The sequence below is a fragment of the Xyrauchen texanus genome, chromosome 35 (genome assembly GCF_025860055.1).
Source record: "Xyrauchen texanus isolate HMW12.3.18 chromosome 35, RBS_HiC_50CHRs, whole genome shotgun sequence".
Taxonomy (NCBI): Eukaryota; Metazoa; Chordata; class Actinopteri; order Cypriniformes; family Catostomidae; genus Xyrauchen; species Xyrauchen texanus.
In genome coordinates this window covers 35,274,353-35,301,325 of record NC_068310.1, presented here as the reverse complement: position 1 = coordinate 35,301,325, position 26,973 = coordinate 35,274,353, and the positions used below count along the sequence as shown (strand labels likewise).

At 37.4% G+C, this 26,973-nt stretch overlaps 1 protein-coding gene across 11 annotated transcripts in view; it reads left to right on the top strand.

Annotated features, from left to right (window-relative positions):
• LOC127629054 (formin-binding protein 1-like) overlaps window positions 1–26,973 on the top strand; it is a 91,275-nt gene that overhangs the window by 50,414 nt on the left and 13,888 nt on the right. For 3 of the 11 annotated variants that reach the window (XM_052106082.1, XM_052106083.1, XM_052106081.1), the window contains exons 5-11: window positions 4,542–4,604; window positions 5,097–5,201; window positions 15,418–15,546; window positions 16,298–16,444; window positions 17,865–18,059; window positions 20,373–20,564; window positions 26,392–26,478. In XM_052106082.1, coding sequence (XP_051962042.1) covers window positions 4,542–4,604; window positions 5,097–5,201; window positions 15,418–15,546; window positions 16,298–16,444; window positions 17,865–18,059; window positions 20,373–20,564; window positions 26,392–26,478 — 918 coding nt within the window. The remainder of the gene's footprint in view (window positions 1–4,541; window positions 4,605–5,096; window positions 5,202–15,417; window positions 15,547–16,297; window positions 16,445–17,864; window positions 18,060–20,372; window positions 20,565–26,391; window positions 26,479–26,973) is intronic. The other 8 variants (XM_052106086.1, XM_052106084.1, XM_052106087.1 and 5 more) reach the window with 4 other exon arrangements.

Below are 26,973 nucleotides of genomic sequence, written 5' to 3'. Positions count from 1 at the left end.
GGGTTTGTTTTGTGTTTTGGTCTTATTTTAGATGGTTTGGGTTTGTTTTGTGTTTTGGTCTTGTTTTAGATGGTTTGGGTTTGTTTTGTGTTTTGGTCTTGTTTTGGATGGTTTGGGTTTGTTTTGTGTTTTGGTCTTATTTTGGATGGTTTGGGTTTGTTTTGTTTGTGTTTTGGATGGTTTGTTTTGTTTTGCTTGTTGGTCTTGTTTTGGATGGTTTGGGTTTGTTTTTGCTTTGCTTTGCTTTTGTGTTTTGTTTTGGTCTTGTTTTGTGTTTGTTTTGTTTTGTTTTGGTCTTGTTTTGGATGGTTTGGTTTGGGTTTGTTTTGCTTTACTTGGTTTTTGTTTTTGTGTTTTGTTTTGGTCTTGTTTTAGATTGTTTGGGTTTGCTTTGTTTTGTTTTTATTTTTCATTTTGTTGTAAATTTAGTTTTTAAAATTGTATTTTATATATATATATATATATATATATATATATATATATATATATATATATATATATATATATATATATATATATTGTGAATCCCCAAGAGGACACACACACTTTACAATCCACAGTGGCAAACCACTGAAATGCCACTAAAATATTGTTTGAGAAGAACCAGTTGCTTTCTGGGTTTTGTTGCTATTGTTTGTTTTTCTGTTTGGTTGCTAGGAAACAGGTCCTTATGTATCTTCTGTGTCAGTTTGTGTGTGTGTGTATACTCATTATAAATTATTCAAATAATGTCTGAAGCTTTTTTATATGTTCACCATGTTTTTCTTTATCTATTATTTAATTATTTCCCTCAGTGTTTGTCTATGAAGCTTTGTGACTCTTTAAAGCAGTTAGAGAAGAACAGAATTCAGCTTCCCCTTTAAGAACAGGTTGCTCTGATTGGCTGCAAAACATTAAAGTTGTACATTTTGATTTCAGTGTGTAAGTGCATTTTAATGGTCCTGCAGCAAGTAGAAGAATTGGACTGTTGTTGAATCCTCTCCAGTCATCTCTTAGGGACAAAAAGGGACAAAATTATCGACAAAAGTTAGCTAAATCTGACATGACCTCCTTTGGCCGAACTTTGGGATGTCCTCATTTGGAAAAACTGTTCATAGGGTTTGGGTTAGGGTCAGTGTGTGGTTATAATAATTAGCTTTATAACAACAATACAAGTCTGTGGTACATCCCCATTTAGTTGGAAATGTGTGTGTGTGTGTGTGTGTGTGTGTGTGTGTGTGTGTGTGTGTGTGTGGGTTGTCAGGTTCATTTTCTTTTTTAGAGATCTGAGAGCATATAGGTCAGGGTAGGTCTGCCCGCATAGGAAATGCTCTATAAGCCATAAAGAAACACAAAATAGATCTTCTGTGTGTTTGTGCATGCTCTTGATCACTAAAGACAACTGGACTTCTCCATTCAGTGACTTGAGTTTTGTTTTACCCATAATGCTGTGTGCAGCATACAGTTTAATTCACACTGCATGCCTGCATTCCTTATTCTGTCTAGATGGCTCAGCTGTGAATACTAAACACATTCACAAACTTTCATTCAGTCACACAATCTGTCTCTAGCTTGTTCTCACTCATTTTCTCACTGTCACTCCCTCTGTCTGTTCTGAACATGTTTCACTGATCCTGGTTCAGTCTCCCAGCAGAGAAACACCAGATTGTATCAGCGTAAACTATTGACACACAGACCCAAGGACAGAAATCGTTAGGGCAGTGTGTCTGTTGAGCAAGTGTTCACCGAAGTGTTCACCACAATTCTTAACATTTAATTCTTCTTGATTTATCTGTGGATAAGAAAAAAAAAAAAGCTTTTATTTTCAAAGTGGTGCTGTCACTGGACGACACTCATTGAATTGCACATGAAGGGTAATGAAGTCATGTGACAACAGTTTGAAATGTTTATCAGTGCATAATACATAGTTTCACATACCTAAATAAGAAATAGCAGTATATAGTGTACACCGTAAGTAAGCACTACTCCAATAAGAAGGATAGCCTGAGATTGAATGTATTTGGATTTGTTTTTCTGGAGCATTTGTAAACAGTTATTGAAAAAAACCCCAAAAAAACAATCTGCATCCAAAAATCAAAAAACGTGTTTGTGTCTCTGTGTTAAAGCTGATTATGTTGGTGTACTAATGTATGGTGCGGTCTCACTCTCTGTATAGTGCACAGGAAAATGAGGCTACTCTGTTTTATTAATAGATATGCCTGACTATGTACACCTGTCTGTGGTTCAGTTCAAAATGAACTAAAATATGAAACATTTAAAAAATATAATAATGGATAATTAAAGAAATGCATGTGTACATGGGAGCAGTCATACAAGTTATTTCATTTTTTCTATTAATTAGTTTAAATAATAATAAATACATTAAAATAATGAAAACATTATTACGAAATTATTATAACTTTAAAATCATAGAAGATTATAGAAAGATTTCTAATCAAAAAGTTTTGCAGATCCTTGTTATTCTAGTGGTCAGTTTGTCCAGATACTCAGGTGACCTTTCACCCCACACTTCCTGTAGCACTTGCCATAGATGTGACTGTCTTGTCGGGCACTTCTCACGCATCTTACAGTCTAGCTGATCCCACAAAAGCTCAATGGGTTTAAGATCCGTAACACTCTTTTCCAATTATCTGTTGTCCAATGTCTGTGTTTCTTTGCCCACTCGAACCTTTTCTTTTTGTTTTTCTGTTTCAAAAGTGTCTTTCTTTGCAGTTCTTCCCATAAGTCCTCCTGAGTCTTCTCTTTACTGTTGTACATGAAACTGGTGTTGAGCGGGTAGAATTCAATGAAGCTGTCAGCGGAGGACATGTGAGGCGTCTATTTCTCAAACTAGAGACTCTGATGTACTTATCCTCTTGTTTAGTTGCACATCTGGTCTTCCACATCTCTTTCTGTCCTTGTTAGAGACAGTTGTGCTTTGTCTTTGAAGACTGTAGTTACACCTTTGTATGAAATCTGCAGTTTTTTGCAATTTCAAGCATTGTATCGCCTTCATTCCTCAAAACAATGATTGACTGATGAGTTTCTAGAGAAAGCTGTTCTTTTTAGCCATTTTTGACCTAATATTGACCTTAAGACATGCCAGTCTAACTCATAAACGAACACAAAGACAATGTTAAGCTTCATGTAATGAACCAAACAGCTTTCAACAGTGTTTGATATAATGGCAAGTGATTTTCTAATACCAAATTAGTAATTTAGCATGAATACTCAAGGATGAGGTGTTGGAGTGATTGCTAGATTTGATCAAAAATGACTTATTTTAAATAGTGATGGTGTTGTTTTTACATCAGTAATGTCCTATATACCTGATCCTATATATATATATATATATATATATATATATATATATATATATATATATATATATATATATATATACCGATCAGCCACAACATTAAAACCACCTGTCTAATATTGTGTAGGTCCCCCTTGTTCAGCCAAAACTCCGCAAACTATTCTTCTCACCATAATTGTACAGAGGGTTATCCGAGTTACCGAAGACTTTGTCAGTTCAAACCAGTCAGGCCATTCTCTGTTGATCTCTCTCTCATCAGGAAGGCATTTCCATCCACAGAACTGCTGCTCACTGGATGTCTTTTATTTTTGGTACCATTCGGAGTAAAGTCTGTTATGTATGAAAATTTCAGGAGATCAGCAGTTACAGAAATACTCAAACCAGCCCACATGGCACCAACAATCCTCCATGTGATTATCTAATCAGCCAATTGTGTAGCAGCAGTGCAGTGCATAAAATCATGCAGATACGGGTCAGGAGCTTCAGTTAATGGTCACATCAACCATCAGAATGGGGAAAAATATTTGATCTCAGTGATTTTGACCGTGGCATGATAGTTGGTGCCAGATGGGCTGGTTTGAGTATTTCTGTAACAGCTGATCTCCTGAAACTTTCACACACAGTAGTCGCATGATTATTTAAATATATTTTCCTGAAGCTGTCTTGTGAGCAGTCACATGTTTATTAGAGTACTGAATGTTGCCTTTAATGGCTTCTTGAGCAGATCTCAGACCTGTATCAAAAGCGTCTCTTTATCTGTGTGTCAATGAGTGCTTTGTGTGGGGGAGCGTTGAGTGTTGGCCAACTGAACACTTTCACTGGAGTGCACAGGCCAAGAGCAGCCTTTAAGAGAAACGCGTGCACACACACACACACACACACACACACACACGCACACACACACACACAGTGAGTGAGGTCACACACACGCGCAGCACACACACACACACACACACATTTTTCCCTCTCAGTTTCAGACATACTGTACATAATATGACCACAAACGTTTCTTATCAAAATCTCCTAGTAATGCTAGCAACATTAATTTTATAGCTTTTACTCTTACAGTATGTCAACAATTGTCTCTTTTGTGTCTATTGTTTTTCTCCTAAAGAATTCCAGATTTCTTGAGCTGTGAAAGAGAGACCTCTTAACAAAAATAATCATCTGGGAATGTGTTTTATATTGATTTACACTGAACTATGATGAATCTTGATAAATCATCCATCCTTTTCTCTCGCAGCATTTCCATGATGGACGAAAGGCGCAGCAACAAGTCGAAGCCAGTTGGAAACAGTTAGAATTGGTGAGTTGTTACTTTGTTACTTTGGAAGTCAATAGCATGTCATTTTGATATATATCTTGGTACTGAATGATTGCTATTTTCATATATCATGTCCAAAGTATACCATTGTACTTGTTAGTATGTACTTGTTTTGGTACTTAGTAATGTGTAGTTATAGATTGATATATTGGCCAGGCCAGTGAGAGCGAGAGAGAGAGAAAGAGAACAGGACAGTATCGCCTGTGTATGTCAGTGTGTAAGAATGATCTCATTGTGTGTGTGTGTGTGTGTGTGTTTATGTGTTTGCGTGACAGGGTGACGATTCAGTGGTCAGAGCAGACACAAATGTTGATTGTGAGAGAACGGATAAACAAGTAGAGTTCATCACAAAGCATCCTATGAACATTTATTATACTGCAGAACTTTAGAGATCTGTTACACGTGCCTTATGCTTGTGTGTGATTGTGCTTATTATCAAATGTATCTACTAAATGTTTGAATATGTGTGTGCAGTGTAAGAGGAAATTTGAGCGGGATTGTAAGGAGGCAGACAGAGCGCAGCAGTATTTTGAAAAGATGGACGCAGACCTCAACGTGACAAAAGCAGATGTGGAGAAGGTAAGATGGTGTGTGTGTGTGTTTGTTTGCTCATTTGTTTATTTTTTTTTATTTCTGTGAATTCCTCTGATAATGTACCAGACATCTCCTCCACACACAGATTATTGAAGTTTCATAAATGAATAATCATTAGAAAGAAAGAAAGAAAGAAAGAAAGAAAGAAAGAAGGATTCATGGATGGATGGATAGAAAGATGGATGAAAGTAAGGAAGGAAGGTAGGTAGGTAGAAGAAAGATAGATAGATAGATAGATAGATAGATAGATAGATAGATAGATAGATAGATAGATAGATAGATAGATAGATGAAAAGAAAGGAAGAAAGAAAGAAGGATTCATGGATGGATGGATAGATAGATAGATGAAAAGAAAGAATGATGGATGGAAGGAAGGAAGAAAGAAAGGAAGAAAGAAGGATGGATGGAACAATGAATGAAAGAAAGGAGGGAGAGAGAGAGAGAGAGAGAGAAGAGAAAGAAAGAAAGAAAGGATGGATGGATGGATGGATGAAAAGAAAGAATGATGATGGATGCATGATGGATGGATGGAAGAAAGGAAGAAGGATGGATGGAACAATGAATGAAAGTGAGGGAGGGAGGGAGGAAGGATGGAAGGAGGGAGGGACGGAGGGATGGATGGATGGATGGAAGAAAGGAAGAAGGATGGATGGAACAATGAATGAAAGTGAGGGAGGGAGGGAGGGAGGAAGGATGGAAGGAGGGAGGGACGGAGGGATGGATGGATGGATGGAAGAAAGGAAGAAGGATGGATGGAACAATGAATGAAAGTGAGGGAGGGAGGGAGGGAGGGAGGAAGGATGGAAGGAGGGAGGGACGGAGGGATGGATGGATGGATGGAAGAAAGGAAGAAGGATGGATGGAACAATGAATGAAAGGGAGGGAGGGAGGAGGGAGGAAGGGAGGGAGGAAGGATGGAAGGGGGGAGGGACGGAGGTATGGATGGATGGATGGAAGAAAGGAAGAAGGATGGATGGAACAATGAATGAAAGGGAGGGAGGGAGGAAGGATGGAAGGAGGGAGGGACGGAGGGATGGATGGATGGATGGATGGATGGAATAAATTAAGTAAGGAAGGATGGCAGAAAAATGGAAGAAAGAAAGAAAGGAATGAATGAATAAACAAATAAATGAATGAAGGATGGATGGATGGCAGGAAAAATGGAAGGAAGAAAGAAAGAATAAATAAAGGAAGGCAGAACGAATGGAAGGAAGAAAGAAGAAAGAAAGAAGGGAGGGAGGGAGGCTGGATGGATGGATGGAAGGAAGGAAGGAATGAGGGAGGGACGGAAGGAAAGAGACAGATGAATAGATTTAGTCAGATAGATATTTAGTTTCAGTCTGTATATATAAAAAGAAAAAGAGAGTGAAATTCAGAACGCCCCAGTGACTGTTTTTTCCTTTCACTCCTCCATAACACATCCCTGTCTCACACTGTTGTTGTGGAAACTCACGTCTCAAAGCACAAAATCATCGCCTACATTCTTTAACAGCTTTACTCACTTTTCAGCTGAAGTATGTCATTTCTGCGGCACTAGTGTCACCAAAAGGAATTGCAAAAATAATCCGTTTTCATGCATGTTTCCCGAACACTCCCCCCAGTTTGCCACTGGTTGGTCAAACAGACAGCCCCCCCCCCCAAGCTTATTCCATTGGTTGAGCCATTGTTGCGGTGTCGGGCTGATCGGAGTGCTCAAACAAACTCGCTTACTCATACTGTAGTTGCTCTGCATGTTAAAGAAATAGTTCACCCAAAAATGAAAATTCTCATCATTTACTCACCCTCATGCCATCCCAGATGTGTACGCCTTTCTATCTTCTGCTGATCACAAATTAAGATTTTGGAAATATATTTAAGCTCTGTAGGTCCTTACAATGCAAACGAATGGGTGCCAAAATTGTGAAGCTCCAAAAATCACACAAGTCAGCATAAAAGTAATTTATTAGACTCCAGTGGTTAATGTCTTCAGACGTGATTTGATGGGTGTGAGTGAGAAACAGATCAATATTCAAACCAATTATTATCATATTGCTTAATAAAATATGGATTTAACCACTGGAGTCATATGGATTACTTTTATACTGCCTTTATGTGATTTATGGAGTGTCAACATTTTGGCACCCATTCACTTGATTTGTACGGACCTACAGAGTTGAAATATTCTTCTAAAAATCTTAATTTGTGTTCTGCAGGAGAAAGAAAGCCTGGGATGGCATGAGGGCAAGTAAATGATGAGAGAATTTTAATTTTTGGGTGAACTATCCCTTTAAACTGGGATAGGAGAAAGTAGTTCAATGTTAAAAAAAATACACAATTCAGCTTTAATCGTTCTTTGTGCCAGAGCATGTGCTTGGCAGATGTCTCTGTGATTGCCTGTGTAGAACAAAGAGAACTTTCCAAAGTATTCAGATGTGGAAATGAGTGGCTTCTTAAAGGAGTCCAAAAGTTTGGAATTCTAGGAGTCTAGAGAGATAGGGAAAAGGTAACGTGTATGAATGCATTTTAGTGGTTTATCATTTCTACAGTGTCTGTCAACAGGTCATGTAAAGTATTCATATTAAAACAAACATCCAAGCCAAACCTGCAACTCTTTCCTGTCAATGAAATTAGACCCAGATGTTCAGGGTCAGTGAGGGTGCAACAGCTGTCAATTAGTGAGTGCCTGTGTTCGGATTAGCATACTACCATACTAACCTATACCAGTAGTATGCAGAATGTACAGTGAGGGAAAAAGTATTTGATCCCCTGCTGATTTTGTACGTTTGCCCACTGACAAACAAATTATCAGTCTATAATTTTAATGGTAGGTTCATTTCAACAGTGAGAGACAGAATAACAACAACAAAATCCAGAAAAACGCATGTCAAAAATTTTAGAAATTGAATTGCATTTTTATGAGGGAAATAAGTATTCGACCCCTCTGCAAAACATGGTGCTTGGTGGCAAAACCCTTGTTGGCAATCACAGAGGTCAGACGTTTCTTGTAGTTGGCCACCAGGTTTGCACACATCTCGAGGCTGATGCTTGGCAACTCGAACCTTCAGCACCCTCCACAGATTTTCTATGGGATTAAGGTCTGGAGACTGGCTAGGCCACTCCAGGACCTTAATGTGCTTCTTCTTGAGCCACTCCTTTGTTGCCTTGGCCGTGTGTTTTGGGTCATTGCCATGCTGGAATACCCATCCACGTACCATTTTCAATGCCCTGGCTGAGGGAAGGAGGTCCTCACCCAAGATTTGACGGTACATGGCCCCGTCCATCGTCCCTTTGATGCGGTGAAGTTGTCCTGTCCCCTTAGCAGAAAAACACCCCCAAAGCATAATGTCTTTACCTCCATGTTTGACGGTGGGGATGGTGTTCTTGGGGACATAGGCAGCATTCCTCCTCCTCCAAACACGACGAGTTGAGTTGATGCCAAAGAGCTCGATTTTGGGCTCATCTGACCACAACACTTTCACCCAGTTTTCCTCTGAATCATTCAGATGTTAATTGGTAAACTTCATATGGGCCTGTAAATGTGCTTTCTTGAGCAGGGGGACCTTGCGGGCACCTCAGTGGGCAAACATACAAAATCAGCAGGGGATCAAATACTTTTTCCTCTCACTGTATACTAAACAGATTATGCACATTTTCTGTATGCATGAAATATGACCTACGAACAGAGCATACATTGAGGAATACTGTATTTCCATATATTGACCTTGTCTGTCTTGACTCATTACTCAGTCACATTTGTACATTGTTCACATTTGTGAGTGGGGTCCAGAGTGAGTTTTCCAGCCCTTTTCCTCACTCTGGAAGTGTACATTTCAGTTGTCAGAATATTAAGCATAATCTGTGTAAGTATGTACATGTACTGTATACGCGCCCAATGTTGCATCATTCTGTTTGAAATGATTATCTTTGCATAATGCATCCTGTTTCACATCCTATATAAAAGTTTTTAGGCAGCATGTAGTGTATAATGCTCAGTATGCATTGAGCAGTATACACTATGTACTATACATACTATATAAAAGTTTTTAGGCAGCATATAGTGTATACTGCTCAGTATGCATTGAGCAGTATACACTATGTACTATACATACTATATAAAAGTTTTTAGGCAGCATGTAGTGTATAATGCTCAGTATGCATTGAGCAGTATACACTATGTACAATACATACTATATAAAAGTTTTTAGGCAGCATGTAGTGTATAATGCTCAGTATGCATTGAGCAGTATACACTATGTACAATACATACTATATAAAAGTTTTTAGGCAGCATGTAGTGTATAATGCTCAGTATGCATTGAGCAGTATACACTATGTACTATACATACTATATAAAAGTTTTTAGGCAGCATGTAGTGTATAATGCTCAGTATGCATTGAGCAGTATACACTATGTACAATACATACTATATAAAAGTTTTTAGGCAGCATATAGTGTATACTGCTCAGTATGCATTGAGCAGTATACACTATGTACTATACATACTATATACAAGTTTTTAGGCAGCATGTAGTGTATACTGCTCGGTATGCATTGAGCAGTATACACTATGTACAATACATACTATATAAAAGTTTTTAGGCAGCATGTAGTGTATAATGCTCAGTATGCATTGAGCAGTATACACTATGTACTATACATACTATATACAAGTTTTTAGGCAGCATGTAGTGTATACTACTCAGTATGCATTGAGCAGTATACACTATGTACTATACATACTATATAAAAGTTTTTAGGCAGCATGTAGTGTATACTGCTCAGTATGCATTGAGCAGTATACACTATGTACAATACATACATACTATATAAAAGTGTTTAGGCAGCATGTAGTGTATACTGCTCAGTATGCATTGAGCAGTATACACTATGTACAATACATACTATATAAAAGTTTTTAGGCAGCATGTAGTGTATACTGCTCAGTATGCATTGAGCAGTATACACTATGTACTATACATACTATATAAAAGTTTTTAGGCAGCATGTAGTGTATACTGCTCGGTATGCATTGAGCAGTATACACTATGTACAATACATACTATATACAAGTTTTTAGGCAGCATGTAGTGTATACTGCTCGGTATGCATTGAGCAGTATACACTATGTACAATACATACTATATAAAAGTTTTTAGGCAGCATGTAGTGTATACTGCTCGGTATGCATTGAGCAGTATACACTATGTACTATACATACTATATACAAGTTTTTAGGCAGCATGTAGTGTATACTGCTCAGTATGCATTGAGCAGTATACACTATGTACTATACATACTATATAAAAGTTTTTAGGCAGCATGTAGTGTATAATGCTCAGTATGCATTGAGCAGTATACACTATGTACTATACATACTATATAAAAGTTTTAGGCAGCATGTAGTGTATACTGCTCAGTATGCATTGAGCAGTATACACTATGTACTATACATACTATATACAAGTTTTTAGGCAGCATGTAGTGTATAATGCTCAGTATGCATTGAGCAGTATACACTATGTACTATACATACTATATAAAGTTTTTAGGCAGCATGTAGTGTATAATGCTCAGTATGCATTGAGCAGTATACACTATGTACTATACATACTATATAAAAGTTTTTAGGCAGCATGTAGTGTATAATGCTCAGTATGCATTGAGCAGTATACACTATGTACAATACATACTATATAAAAGTTTTTAGGCAGCATGTAGTGTATAATGCTCAGTATGCATTGAGCAGTATACACTATGTACAATACATACTATATAAAAGTTTTTAGGCAGCATGTAGTGTATAATGCTCAGTATGCATTGAGCAGTATACACTATGTACAATACATACTATATAAAAGTTTTTAGGCAGCATGTAGTGTATACTGCTCAGTATGCATTGAGCAGTATACACTATGTACTATACATACTATATAAAAGTTTTTAGGCAGCATGTAGTGTATAATGCTCAGTATGCATTGAGCAGTATACACTATGTACTATACATACTATATAAAAGTTTTTAGGCAGCATGTAGTGTATACTGCTCAGTATGCATTGAGCAGTATACACTATGTACTATACATACTATATAAAAGTTTTTAGGCAGCATGTAGTGTATACTGCTCAGTATGCATTGAGCAGTATACACTATGTACTATACATACTATATAAAAGTTTTTAGGCAGCATGTAGTGTATAATGCTCAGTATGCATTGAGCAGTATACACTATGTACTATACATACTATATAAAAGTTTTTAGGCAGCATGTAGTGTATAATGCTCAGTATGCATTGAGCAGTATACACTATGTACTATACATACTATATAAAAGTTTTTAGGCAGCATGTAGTGTATAATGCTCAGTATGCATTGAGCAGTATACACTATGTACAATACATACTATATAAAAGTTTTTAGGCAGCATGTAGTGTATAATGCTCAGTATGCATTGAGCAGTATACACTATGTACTATACATACTATATAAAAGTTTTTAGGCAGCATGTAGTGTATAATGCTCAGTATGCATTGAGCAGTATACACTATGTACAATACATACTATATAAAAGTTTTTAGGCAGCATATAGTGTATACTGCTCAGTATGCATTGAGCAGTATACACTATGTACTATACATACTATATACAAGTTTTTAGGCAGTATGTAGTGTATACTGCTCGGTATGCATTGAGCAGTATACACTATGTACAATACATACTATATAAAAGTTTTTAGGCAGCATGTAGTGTATAATGCTCAGTATGCATTGAGCAGTATACACTATGTACTATACATACTATATACAAGTTTTAAGGCAGTATGTAGTGTATACTACTCAATATGTATTGAGCAGTATACACTATGTACTATACATACTATATACAAGTATTTAGGCAGCATGTAGTGTATACTGCTCAGTATGCATTGAGCAGTATACACTATGTACAATACATACTATATAAAAGTTTTTAGGCAGCATGTAGTGTATAATGCTCAGTATGCATTGAGCAGTGTGCACTATGTGCAATACATACATACTATATAAAAGTGTTTAGGCAGTACATAGTGTATACTGCTCAGTATGCATTGAGCAGTATACACTATGTACAATACATACTATATAAAAGTTTTTAGGCAGCATGTAGTGTATACTGCTCAGTATGCATTTAGCAGTATACACTATGTACTATACATACTATATACAATTTTTAGGCAGCATGTAGTGTATACTGCTCGGTATGCATTGAGCAGTATACACTATGTACATATACATACGTATACTATAGTACTATATATAAGTAGGCATGTAGTGTATACTGCTCAGTATGCATTGAGCAGTATACACTATGTACTATACATACTATATACAAGTTTTTAGGCAGCATGTAGTGTATACTGCTCGGTATGCATTGAGCAGTATACACTATGTACTATACATACTATATAAAATTTTTAGGCAGCATGTAGTGTATACTGCTCAGTATGCATTGAGCAGTATACACTATGTACTATACATACTATATAAAAGTTTTTAGGCAGCATGTAGTGTATAATGCTCAGTATGCATTGAGTAGTATACACTATGTACTATACATACTATATAAAAGTTTTTAGGCAGCATGTAGTGTATAATGCTCAGTATGCATTGAGCAGTATACACTATGTACTATACATACTATATAAACGTGTTTAGGCAGCATGTAGTGTATAATGCTCAGTATGCATTGAGCAGTATACACTATGTACTATACATACTATATAAAAGTTTTTAGGCAGCATGTAGTGTATAATGCTCAGTATGCATTGAGCAGTATACACTATGTACTATACATACTATATAAAAGTTTTTAGGCAGCATGTAGTGTATAATGCTCAGTATGCATTGAGCAGTACACTCATATTCGATTTTGACCGAAGCCAGTGTGTTTGTCTGTTCAAAGAGTTTCGTGGTTTGGACACATTCTTGTTTGTTTGACCTCATTTTGCGTGTTATCGAATGTTTGTCTTAAAATGTAGCTCTCACATGTTAAGCTGTAGATTTAAGTACTAAATCCTTAGTAGATTTAAACTAACTTGTTTTGTGTATGTGTTGTACACTTATTTTTTATCATGCCTTGAAGCGATGTTCCCTTAAGGTAGGTGCACAGTAGCAGGTCTGTGTGTGTGCGTGTGTTTTTGTTTGTCAGGACACAGTTGCTTCCTGTTCAGCCATGGCCACACCCACACACCGAACAGCCACCCAATCACAGGCTTGTTAAAGTTTGTCTGCGCTGCAGCCCCACCAATCACATCGCTCCAGACATGGATATGTGAATGTGTAAAGTCTGGCTCATATATAAATGTCAGCTTACCATTACACGTGTATTAAAGGAATTGTAAATTTGGTATTGTTAGTGTCTCGAGTCTCGCAATGCATCCTGTGCTACTGAATTTGACAGAATATTTACAGTGGTGGCCAAAAATATTGGCACCCTTGTTAAATATGCGTTTAAATATGCGTTTCAATTGGCCACAACTGTAAATGTTTATTGTTAGAAAATTATTTATTATATTTATATATGTATAATAATATGCATAATGCATAATACATACTAGTAGAAGACAACTAATTAATAAACATAAATAAAGAAAACAAATATGCTTATATATATTTTATTTTGTTTAAATAGCCATTTTCTTTTCTCAAATTTTTCTTAACTATATTTCTGCTGTAGCTTTTGTACTACTTTGGTTTACTAAATTAAATATAATATTATGGCACTAATAATATTGCTGGCTTCTGTATGATAGCTTTGAAAAAAGTATCTGTTCAAGGATTTAATGTAAATTTAGTACTTATAATACGCGTGTGTGTGTGTGTGTGTGTGTGTGTATATATTTTTTTACATTTATAATTTAAGTATATAAGTATAATCAATATTTATTTAATATAAATATTTAAATTGAATAGTCTTACATTTGAATTCTTATATTAAGAAAATAATAACAATTTTGCATCTGCTAAATGATAAAATGTATAATTTAATATTTAAAATATATTTAATAATTTTATTTTTGTGTATGTTTACATATTTAATTTTAGTGTATTTATAATAAGTTTAATCAATATTCATTTCTTTAATATAATTATTTAAATTAAATAGTCTTCAATTAAAATTGTTATATTCCTGAATATGTTTATAATGAATTTTAAGATTTATTCTTATTTTAAAAAAATGTTTATAATGAATCTTAGCATTTATTTTATTATTATTTATTATTATATTAGATAATTTATTTTGTAGTGCACAAGTGAGTGAACTTTTTTTAAATTTTTATAACAAAATGTATCATACAATATTTATAATATATAATATACTTTTATTTCTGTGTATGTATATATAATGAATTTAATTATATGAGAACATTTTTAATCAATATTTCTTTCTTTAATGTAAATATTTAAATTTAACTGTCTTTTTAAAAAGAAATTGATGGATTTTAAGATTTATTCTTGTTTTTATTTCTGTAATAAATCCAACATGTATTCTTATATTTGATAATTAGTTTTTAATTCACAAGAAGTAAGTAATTGGACACAATTCATATATTTTTCTCATTAAAATCACCGAATTGAAATACTTGCATCTATAGATACAGGTTTCGTCTTTATTTCTCTTAATTTACATCTGCTGCTGTCAAGTTAATGGAGACGTTCATAGCAACACAAAACATCAGCTTAACAAGTTTGATTTCCTAGAATCAGTTCAGGATGTGGCTAACATGACACCTTTCTGTCTCTCGCTGTCTCTTTCTCATGCCGTGCATAAAATGCTTTTTGTATATCAAGCATGAATGGCTGTTTCATAAATAATCAAATCTTTTATGTAAAAAACACAATATTAAAACACCGATGATGCCTGTAAGGGCTTTATTGGGTGTACTTTTTATTATACCGATAAACTTTGTGAGTCTTTGTGAGGAAGAGATGTGTCATGGCTGCTGTTTGAAAGAGGTCAAAGGCGTGTATATTCTGAGATGTGTGAGAGAAACCATTTTGGTGTGTATTTTGAGGTTTGTGTATGTGCTTGTCTGTGAATTTAGGGGAAGCCGTTAATAAAAATGATATTTTTCAGTCGGATTGATTCTCTCAGTGAACATGTGCTTTATTGTGAAGCTCATATTCACTTGACTGAATAATCAATGATATTGCTTCATATTTTCCTCTATGTGTCTCTCTCAGGCGCGACAGCAGGCTCAGATGAGACACCAGATGGCTTCTGACAGCAAGAGTGAATACTCTGCATACCTGCAGAAATTCAACCAAGAACAGAATGAACATTATTACACCATCATCCCCAATATTTTCCAGGTGCACAAACATGTAAACTCTGGTTCTGTTCCAAAACCGAGTGGGCTGTCTTGCTGTCTGCTGCCTACGTAGGAAGCTATCTTTTTTTAGTCACACTGGTCACACTGAATGCGTCCTTGCACTACAAAAAGGTGGACACAGTGCCACAAATAGAGCAGAATGCAGATGTCTTGAAATGCATTTTTTCCCCAATTTGGCATGCCCAATTCTCAATGTGCTCTAAGTCCTCGTGGAGGTGTAGTGACTCTCCTCAATCCTCTCCTCATTACCGTGTAGATATAGCACATGTGGAGGCTCACGCAACTCACCACACGCCCCACCGAGAGCAAAAACCGCATTATAGTGACCACAAGGCGGTTACCCCATGTGACTCTACCCTCCCTAGCAACCAGGCCAATTTGGTTGCTTAAGAGACCTGGCTGGAGTCACTCAGCACACCCTGGATTCGAATTCGTGACTCCTGGGATGTATAATTATAACACTTATAATCAGAATCAGCTTTATTTCCAAGTATGCTTATACATTCACGGAATTTGTCATGGGGATGGAAGCTTCCAGTGCGCAACAAGAAAATAATAAAACAATTGAATAAAAAAAATAAAAAATGTATACATTCACACCTATGAAGCCTTGAAATGCTGCCTATGTAGGCAGCTCACGGTTTTTGAACAGAACATCCCTCTCCCATTCTTTTTTACTCTCTCACACCTAACACACAATAACTCATTCTCTGTGTGTGTATTGCGAGCAGAAGATCCAGGAGATGGAGGAGAAGAGGATAGATCGAATGGGCGATTCACTGAAAACGTTTGCAGAAGTGGACCGGCAGATTCTGCCCATCATCGGGAAATGCCTGGATGGAATGACACAAGCAGCGGATTCCATCGAATCCAAGACCGTTAGTAACCGTCTAGCATCCCATTAGGCTTGGAAAACCTCTAGTATTTGTCTGACAAACCTCATACTTATCAGAATATCTGATGTATCCGAGCTAAACTGATTTAAACTCCATTATTGCCTCCGCTCACTAATTAAGATGGATTGAGTGAAACAGGCTTTTTTTGGAAATGTATGGAAAGACATATATTTTCAACATTTTGTCAGCTAAACAATCAACACATAAAATGTTTTTGTGACATGTTAAATTAAATACACCGTCTAATCTAATCTAAAGTCGATAAAGCTTGTAATTTACTCTTGCAATGTCGGGTATGTGATGCTAGACTTTTCAGGACATGTGTGATTCAAGCCCTTCAATACCACGAGGAACCAGAATAATATTGGGTCACCTTTGAGCTTTGCTAAAATCTCAACCATGTCCTACATGTTTATTATCAGTTTTTTATTGATTATTGATATCTCAAATGCAGAAGTGATTGTGTTTATAAAGATCTAATATTTAAGTATTTATTCTGTATACTAGAGTTCGAACCATAATGGATTATTAAGGTGTTGAAAGGAAGCCAATTACTGATTAATCTGATTTTGATCAGAAATTATTGTGTTTATAAAGATATATAATATACTTTATATAATAGAGGTCGAGCAAAATTGGATTTTGCCTATACCGATAACCAAGGTTTTGGAAGAAAACTGATAATCGATTAATCTGATTTATTTTCAGTCTTTTATTGATTGTTGACATCTATAACGCAGAAATGATTGTGTTTATAAAGATATATATTGTATACTAGAGGTCTACTGATATTGGATTTTACCGATACGATTATTAAGGTGTTGGAGAGAAGGCCGATAACCGATTAATCTGTTATATTTTCTGTCTTTTATTGATTGCTGACATTTCAAATGCAGAAATTATGTTTTTAAAGATATCTATATAATATAATGTATATAATGCAGTATGTATATTAGAGGTTGCGCAATATTGGATTTTGCCTATAACAATAGCCAAGGATTTAAAAGATAACGATTAATCGACCAATAGTTTTTAAAAATTGCTTTATTGAATATGTTAAAAATATTCTTACTCTGCTCATTGTTGAATTTTTGATGATAACCGACATTTCCAAAAGCAACCATCGGGCAAACTATCGGCACCTATTTGTAAAACCGATACATCGGTCGACATCTAATATATATATCATGCTAAATACAATACAAAAAAACATGGTTGTACCATTGAACATTTGGGTTTGTGTCAAGAAGGAAGATGATTTATAGAGACTAAACACTGTTAATTAAATTCCAAATGGAATGGGTTTGGGACAGTCTATTTCATTTAAGAACTATAAAGGGTCAACGGGATGTTCCCTTTCAGATAGAGTGACAGTGAGACATCTATATTTTCACCCTTGCAGGATTCCTCGCAGGTGATAGAGTCTTATAAGTCCGGCTTCGAGCCTCCAGGCGATGTGGACTTTGAAGACTATGGTCAGGCGATGAAGAGGACGGTGTCCGAGACCAGCCTTACTAGCTCACGCCCAGACATCAAGAGCGACCGACCGAGCAAGGGCAAGAGCAAAACTCTCTGGCCTTTTATTAAGAAAAACAAGGTAAAGCACACACACACACCACACACACACACACACACACACTGCATTCTGTCACGGCCTATCAGTTACACTTCTTAGATTTGACCGATTAAATGTGAACAAATACATTTGAAATACGAAATGTCAAAATTTCCGTGAGCAAAAAGCAGAAAGACTAGTCGTTTTTTGTATTAGTTTGCTCTGTTTATTTTGATTTTAGTCTTCATTGGTGTGTCGGTTGTTTGTAGTTGTGTATTTTTATTGTAGTAGATGTAGAAGCTGTTTTTCGTTTGCTACCATTGTTTTCCCTTCCTTTTACCTCCCCTTCATTCACCTGCACGATAAAACAAACGTTCTACATTCATCCTGACACGCGAACGATAACGTACTAATGCACTGCCTGGGAGGCCTCACCGTTGACCTTTGACATCGTGGAGAATCGTAACCCTAAGACCTTACCTCTTACTGCCCTCTCAAAATGAGAGTAATTTCCTTCTTCAGCCACTCATCGTTGCTGTTTCCATGGTAACAACAGACTTCCTCCTTTTCCTCGTCTTCCTCTGTCTGCTTGTGGCTGTTTTAGGCTCCACTCTAACTGAGCATGCTCAGTCCAAACCCAGCCTAACCTCGCAGGACCAGGATGTGAGCATTAACACTGTGATACATATTTAGTGATGTGTGTATTTGTCATCTCTTTGCTTATAAGCATTGCTTATCTTATTGTGTGTGTGTGTGTGTGTGTATGTGTGTGTGTGTGTGTGTGTGTATAATACATTGTGTGTTTGTGAACAGTTTTAACAGATCAAGCTCAGACCAGACACACACAAAAAAAAAAGCATTAGGAGGCTTTTTATACACTTTATATAAAGACTTTCAACACTTCAAGACATCTAGTTAAACATGGACATATCTCATATACGCAAAATGGTATGACACCCATTTATGCATGAATACATACAGTATGTTTACCGCCATTAAGTATAGTTGTATGGGTGTAGGTTTAGGAATGTTATGGATTTGGACAGCTCAACAGACAGCATTGTCCCTTGAAACTGAACATTCGTTTAAAGACCCAATTAAATGCTTTCAAATGGTTTTGTTTCCTGTGGTGATTTCTGTTTGATAAAGAAAATTGAAGCGGGACGTGCTGGAGGGCTCATCTCTTTTTGTCAAATAGCCAAAAGCATTAGTTTATGTCACAGCCCCACATGACAGATTGTACTAACGACAAAAGAACGTAGTTGCTTTATGAATGAATCATTTCCGGCTACTTGCTATTGCTTGTTGAAGGTGGTATTTTTAAATTAGGGGGATGATTTGTCAACTTTTTGAATTGCACTTGTATGCAGATGGCCTTCAAGCCAAAAGACATGGAATAAAGCCACAAACATCCAAATGATGATTTCATGGGGTCTTTAAAGTATAAAGAAAATTTTGGATGGGTGCCGATGTTTTACGAGGTGTTGTATTCTGCTGGGAACAGAACAGTTAGCGTCAGCTCTCCCAGAACAGATATTCATTAATTTCTCTATTATGCTTTGGGGAGCTTGTTAATGAGAGAGAGAGAGAGAGAGAGAGAGAGAGACCAAATGGCTGACCTGAAAGCAGTTTTTTCCTGTACTTTAGATGATGGTGGTGTGTGTGAGTGTGTGTGTGTGTGTGCTGTGCATGAAGAACTTGTTAGAAGAATAGTTCACCCAAAAATGAAAATTCTGGCATTATTTATTCACCTTCTGTGTATCGAAACCTGTCTGACTTTCATTCTTTTATGGGACACAAAAGGATTATTTTTGGCAGAATGTTGACCTCAATCACCATTCCCTTTCATTGCATCTGTTTTCCATACAATGAAAATGAATGGTGACTGAGGCGAACAGTCTAACATCTCCTTTTGTGCTCCTCTTAATAAAGAAAGTCATATGGGTTTGGAACAATATGAGAGTAAATGATACATTTTTAGGTGAACTGTCCCTTTTAAATGGTTCTGCAGTGAATTGACCCCTGCATGTGACCCCATATATACCGAAAAGAGTTTAACGCACTAACTCTTTCACTCACAGGGTAAATAATACCACAGCTGCAGCGTGTTTCTTTCATTTGCGTTTTGTTTACGTTCCATTTTAGTTTGTTTATCTTTTGTTTCATTAAATGATTAATTCATTAGTTCAGTTCTGTAACATTTTTGGGTCCTTATTTCTCTTGTTTTGTGTTCCCCTTCCTTTTTACCTCTTTCTGGACCGATTTCGTCCCCACTACCTCTCTCTCTCTCTCTTACTCTCTCTAAATCTCTCTCTCTCACTGGTCGCTGCTCTGTGGCACTTGTCTTACCGATAGCTTATGTCCCTGTTAACATCCCCCGTACCTCGCCAGCCCCCCCCTGACCCCCCCTCACCTTCTGCTGTGTCCCTTGACCCCTGCCCCACTTCTCAGACCCCCAAACAGTCCAAGGAGCCCCTGTCCCACCGATTCAACGACCTCATGGCCTCCAAGTCCAAAATGCACTGCCTCAGGAGCCTCCGGCGCGGGGTGAGTATCTGTGCATGCTCGCGGTGCATGTCTTCTGTGTGTTTACGTGTGCGTTGCAGCTCTTTGCCTGAAACTGTTAATTTGCATAAAGAAAAAAGGAGCTGAATGGTATGTTTAAGTGTTTTTCTATATCTTATTCTATATGTGACACCACCTAATAATGTCATAATGTTACTGATGCTGCCTTCAAGTCATGTCATATGACCGTATTATGGTGTTTCATTAACTTCAGGCGCTTTTATAACACTGTGGACATCTAGAAAGTAAAGTCTTGTTTAAATAATGTTATTTGTCTACAACAATGTTTAACTGTGTATGTACAGTTGTTGTTATTTTTCTTACACCCTGTCTATACCGGCTTGAGAATGCCTCAGAGACTCTTTATCAGAGACGGGTCACTTCTATTAAAATTAATCAGAGAAATGGGAATGCCCAACGGTCAACAGATACAGAAAGGAAGTCAATCACCTTTAAGATACAGACACTGCCTGTCAATCTACTCGAGAACGCGGTGCGCATTAGCTATACGTGATGGTAAAATCTGTGGTAGTGATGCACAATTTATAATACCAGCGTTGTCAGATTTGACTGCTGATTTGAAATATGTTCTTTGATCATAATCGTGACCAACTGTTTGGAGAGTCCCCCATTCAAGTAGAAAGGAGCTGCACTGGTATGCCGCTTGTTTACATAGAGAAATAGCTCCCCGGTGTTACGGGTGTGGGAAGCAGGAGAAGGCCGACGGGTGGTTCGGATCCAATTGCGGTTTATTAAATAACAACAGAAAGAAAACAAACACTGGAATAAATAAAAGGTCCACGATGGGAAAAGGAAACTAAAATACTAGACAGCATACAGGAGGGGTGCAGGCAGCGAACATCCACAAAGGGTAGGGAAATCCTCGAACGGGCTAAGAGCGGGGAACAAGAACAGCAGGGTAACTGGGAGAGAGGTAAACAACGAACATGTAACGCCAACATTCACGTGCAATGAAACATTCATCAACATCCAACGATCGGCAAGGAAGTGAAGAACAAACAGGGTTTATATACACAGGAGACCTGATGATGACAAACGACAATCAGGTGAGCACAATGACACAGGGCTGGCAGTGATGAGGGCCGGGGATCATGGGAAGTGCAGGCAGTGAGGGAGGCCGGGAATTGTGGGAATTGTAGTTTTTTACAAGGACAGTGAGACTCGGGGCGGACAACAAGGAAAACGTGACATGGAATGTGCTCGGTGAAACGGAAAACACGGGGCAGACAACAAGGAATCGTGACACCCGGGAGCGTTCCAAAGATGACCGCTTAGTGAACTGACTTGCTAAAAAGACACATCTACATGAACGTTCTAAACTGTTTAATTTGTGTAGGAGCGCCAGCGCGTGCAGCACAAAATGGAACACAGTACCCTTTATTGTCGGTGCATCGGACACGCTGCAACGGACACTTCCAATGTAGACAGCATCATTGATTATAATGGGATTCTATTGCTTTTGACGTTACTCGCCACTCGCTTCCCGTAAAGACAGGCTGTTAAAGTCATGAAAATTCCTGCACAGTGTAATTTCCAACACATTGCAAATTCTGTATCGTGTTTAACAGAGTTATGAGGTGGAAATGACGCTGATGGACATTTTTGAATAAAACGGCAGACCAAATTTCCCTGCTAAGTCTTATTTCATAGCTAACATTTTATGTGTCCTACAACCCCAATTCCAAAAATGCTGGGACAGTATAAAAAATGCTAATAAAAACAAAAAAGAGTGATTTGTCAATTATATTCAACCTTTGCTATATTGAAAGCACAACAACTACATATTATATGATGATTTACCTTGTGAATTTCATAGTTTTTTTTTTTATGTACTGCCATTTCAAATCAGATGATTGCAACACACTCCAAAAAAGTTGGGACAGGGGCAATTTAAGACTAATAACAATTTGACGAGTTGAAATAACAAGGCGATGTGAAACAGATGTTAAACAGGTGAGGCAATCGTGTCATAGTATATAAGGAGCCTCCAAAAACAGCCTAGTCCTTCGAGAGCAAGGATCATTCAAGAGATTTCAATTTGCCAACAGATGCTTCAGCAAAAAATCCAGCACTTTATGAACAATGTTCCCCAAAGACAAATTGGAAGGATTTTGGCCATTTCACCCTTTACAGTGGACAATATAGTTAAAAGATTGGAGGAATCTGGTCAAATCTCGGTGCGTAAAGGGCAAGATGAAAAGCACTTCTGAATGCTCATGATCTCTGATCCATCTGACATCACTGTCTTCACATCATCCATCTGTAATGGATATCATGAACATGGGTTTGGGATAACTTTAATAAACCTTTGTTAGTCAACGGCACTCGTCGCAGCATCCACAGATGCAAGTTAAGACTTTACAAAGCAAAGCAGAAGCCGTACATCAACACTGTCCAGAAGCGCTGCCGACTTCTCTGGACTCGGTCTCATCTTAGATGGAAAGTAGAACAGTGGAACTGTGTTTTTTGGTCTGAAGAGTCACATTTAAAATAGTTTTTGAAAAACACAACCATCGTGTTATCCGGACCGAAAAGGAAAAAGACCATCCAAAGCTGTTATTAGCGTCAGGTCCAAAAGCCAGTGTCTGTATGGGCCAGGGGTGTGTCAGTGCCCATGGCATGGTAACTCGCACATCTGTGAGAACACCATGAATGAAGACAGATATGTACACATTTTGGAGCAACATGTACTGCCATCCAGCACCATCTTTTCCAGGGACGTCCCAGTATTTTCCATCAGGACAACTTCAAACCACATACTGCCTGGATTGCAAGTGCATGGCTGTTTGGCTGTTTGGTGCATTATGAAGCGCATTATATGGCAATGAATACCCCGTAAAATTGTGCAGCTGAAGATCTACATAATGGATGTTTGGGGGAAAATTCCACTTTCTAAACTTAACAAACTTGTGTCTTCAGTGCCCAAATGCTTAATAAGAGTTATTAGAAGAAATAATATGATGTTCAGAGTGGTAAACACTCAGCTGTCCCAACTATTTTGGAGTGCGTTTCATTCATCTGATTTTAAATTACTGTACATTAAAAAAACAAAACAATGAAATACAAAGTTTAAATTAGCCTATAATGTGTAGTTGTGGTAGTTTCAATATAGCAAAGGGTGAATATAATTGACAAATCACTCATTTTGGTTTTTATTAGCATTTTTCATACTGTCATAACTTTTTTGGAATTGGGGTTGGAAATACAAACAATTAAATCATATTTTCACACTTTTTGCATCATTTTCAAAATTGCAGCTTGATAAGAAATGACGCCCAATACAAATATTCTGCTTACGAGATATATACGTTTGAGGAATATCAAAATATGACTTCTGAGCTTGTAAAAAGGAGCTTCCCAGGAGGACTTGAAAGTAGCATCAGATCCTAAAGTGGCTTATGATGTCATAATGTGACTCAGATTCTGGAGGAGATGATGTCATAATGTGACATGTTCTGGAAGCAGCAGTGGAATTATTTTAAATCTTTCAGCTCCTTTTTCCCTCTACCTCATGCAGCTAATGAAATTCCCTTTCTCTCTTTCTCAAATCTGTCTTTCTCTCTTTTACTTTTTGTTGTTCACTTTTACCATGATTTCACTGTCTCACCTTTTCAAATACGGACACCCACAAATGCACATACACACATGTCCCACGTGCAGTGAAAGATGAAATAAAAACGGGTGCTCAAACAGAAAAGGTTTGTCCTGAGTAATGGGAACATTCAGTGCAATGTCTTCTATTTACACACTCACAAACACGTGACCTTTTGATAAAGTTCGACCACGTTCACCTTGCCTTCAGGAAGGGCATCCGCATGTTTCCGTATGTGAGCAAAGATTTGGCATTTTGCATGACTCTGTACAGATAACAGAAGCAAAACACGGCAGATATCAGAGCTAAGCCCTGTTTCCCATGTGCCTGTGTAAATCTCAGACCCGTTTATCTTTTCAAAAGGCACCGAACACCGATATTTCTCTCAGCTTCACAGCCAGATACAAGAATCAATTGTCAGAGAAACATATCTTAAATGTTCCATTTTGGGCTTTCCATTCATCAAACAGGAAGTGCAAAGTTAGGTTCATCCTCTGAGCATGCTGACAGCTCATACACACTAAAGAGGGATGTTTGTTACACTGTTATTCTATGGAGTTAATGGGTAAGTAAATTTGGTCACTGTACCAGGAAGGAAAAGGAGAGAGGGGATGTTATTGACACACATTGGGTTAAAAATAAAATGGAGAACTTTTTAAGCATTGTTGAGGCATAAAGTTTAAAGTGCCAAAATGTTTTACACGTTCATTTGTATGTGCTTCAAGCTTGTTTATGGTTGTCTATTCTGTACATGTTCACGATTGACCATGATATACATTATAATACAGTATAATATTATTAATCAGGAAGTTTGATGTTTTTAATGGAATATTCTGGGTTCAATACAATTGATAGCATTTTTGGCAGCAGCTAGAGCGACAGGGGTAATTCACTTCCAGCACATGTATGATGGTGCCCCCCAGTGATGTGTACACTCCCCACTACTCATCTCCCTGTATACCAATGACTGCACCACCAAGGACCCCTTTGTCAAGCTCCTGAAGTTTGCAAACGACACTACAGTCATGGGCCTCATCCTAGATGACGATGAGTCTGCATACAGAAGTGAGGTTGAACGGGTGGCTCACTGGTGCAGTCAAAACAACCTGGAGCTGAACATGCCCAAAACAGTGGAGATGATAGTGGACCTTTGGAGGAACACCCCAACATTGACCCCGCTCACCACTCTGAACAGCACTGTGGCAGCAGTGGAGTCATTCAGGTTCCTGGGCGCTAGTTTGTGCACTGGAAGCTTCTGATAAATTACTTGTATGTGTAAGCATACTTGGCAAAAAAGCTCATTCTGATTCTAGGTTAGGAAGCTATTTTATCACATTGAAATCATGTTTTACGTCTTGTGGCTATACTTTTAAAACAGTGTGCATTTTAAAGTTTACAGACTGGCCCCATTCACGTCCATTGTAAGTGCCTCACTGTAACCCAGATTTTAGTTTTTTTAAGAAAAGGAGGAACAAGTCTAAATCAATTTTTGTTGTAATCAACATTATCCCACACATGCTTGTTTTCTATGTAAGTGTCTGTTAAGGTGCGGAGTATGTACAGCATGTAGCTTTTGTATAGTTCTAGGTGTATATATATTTGTGAGTGTTTGTTAAAGTTAAGGCTGTGTTAATTAAGTGCGATTAATTATCTAAAAAATAATTGGATAAAAATAACGCAATTAATCAAGCCCCGGTGCCTGTACGTAAATTCCGTAATATGGAATGTTCCTACCAACGAAGAAATTCAAGATAGCTACCGTAGCCTTTGTTTTTGCGAGTCGCAGTCAGCAGGGGGCAGTATGCTCAACTCCAGCTGTACAGGCAATGCACAGTACAGGTAACAAACCTAAATTAACTTAACACAGTAGGACACATTCTAGCCTTGCAAGACAGCTGAACTACGAATGCAGGGGTTTTCAAACTGCATTAACTTGACAGCATAGTAAAAAACAAAGCGTTTATAGCAAGAGACGCTGGAAAACCAGTGAAAAACGACACAGCCAGAGTGAGACACTCCAAAATGTGTATCTGACACACATGCACATTGACCAACAAATATGTGCACAGACAGATGAGAGAATGTGTCCTTTGAGAACAGATGTGATTGATTGATGTCTGGAAATGTGTGTTTTTGCACGTTTGTATATAGTGTACAGTGTTTGTACATTTAATTGGGGTTTATTTTTTGCCACAGTCTGCCCACTCTCTCTATTATAATAAAGAAATTATGAAGAGGACTCTTGGCCGGCCTACGTATGCTTTCGAGGCCAGGCAGTATGTCGTAAGTGTGTGTGTGTGTGTATATATTTGAAAGCGTGAAGCGTGTGTATAGATGAAATACAGTAAATATTTTGACAGACGTCATTTTTGCAAGACGTAACCTCATTTAGTGATTATTTGCATCACAAAATATTTAAAGACATTGATATTGATTTAAACATTTTTAAATAAAGAACTTCTGTAAGCTTTATGTCTTTGAATTCACTTGAATGAGGTTAGCGTCTAATATTCTGTATTTAAAGGCGTCTGTAATTAGAAACGTTACCTCATCATCAGACTCTCTCATTGGCTGTTTTCGCTTAAGACCCCTCCTCCCTTAAGCACCCCAAGCAGCTTGGCTCCGCCCCTTTTCAGCAAATCAGCTTGTGAGGGAGGGGTTAATTCACAAAGTGTCACAAGTGCGACCTCTGAATTTTAGCCTTGTTTATTCACAGTCAATTTAAGGGAAACTTTGACTCATTCAGTGCTCGTAACACTTTGTCATATGGAAAAATAT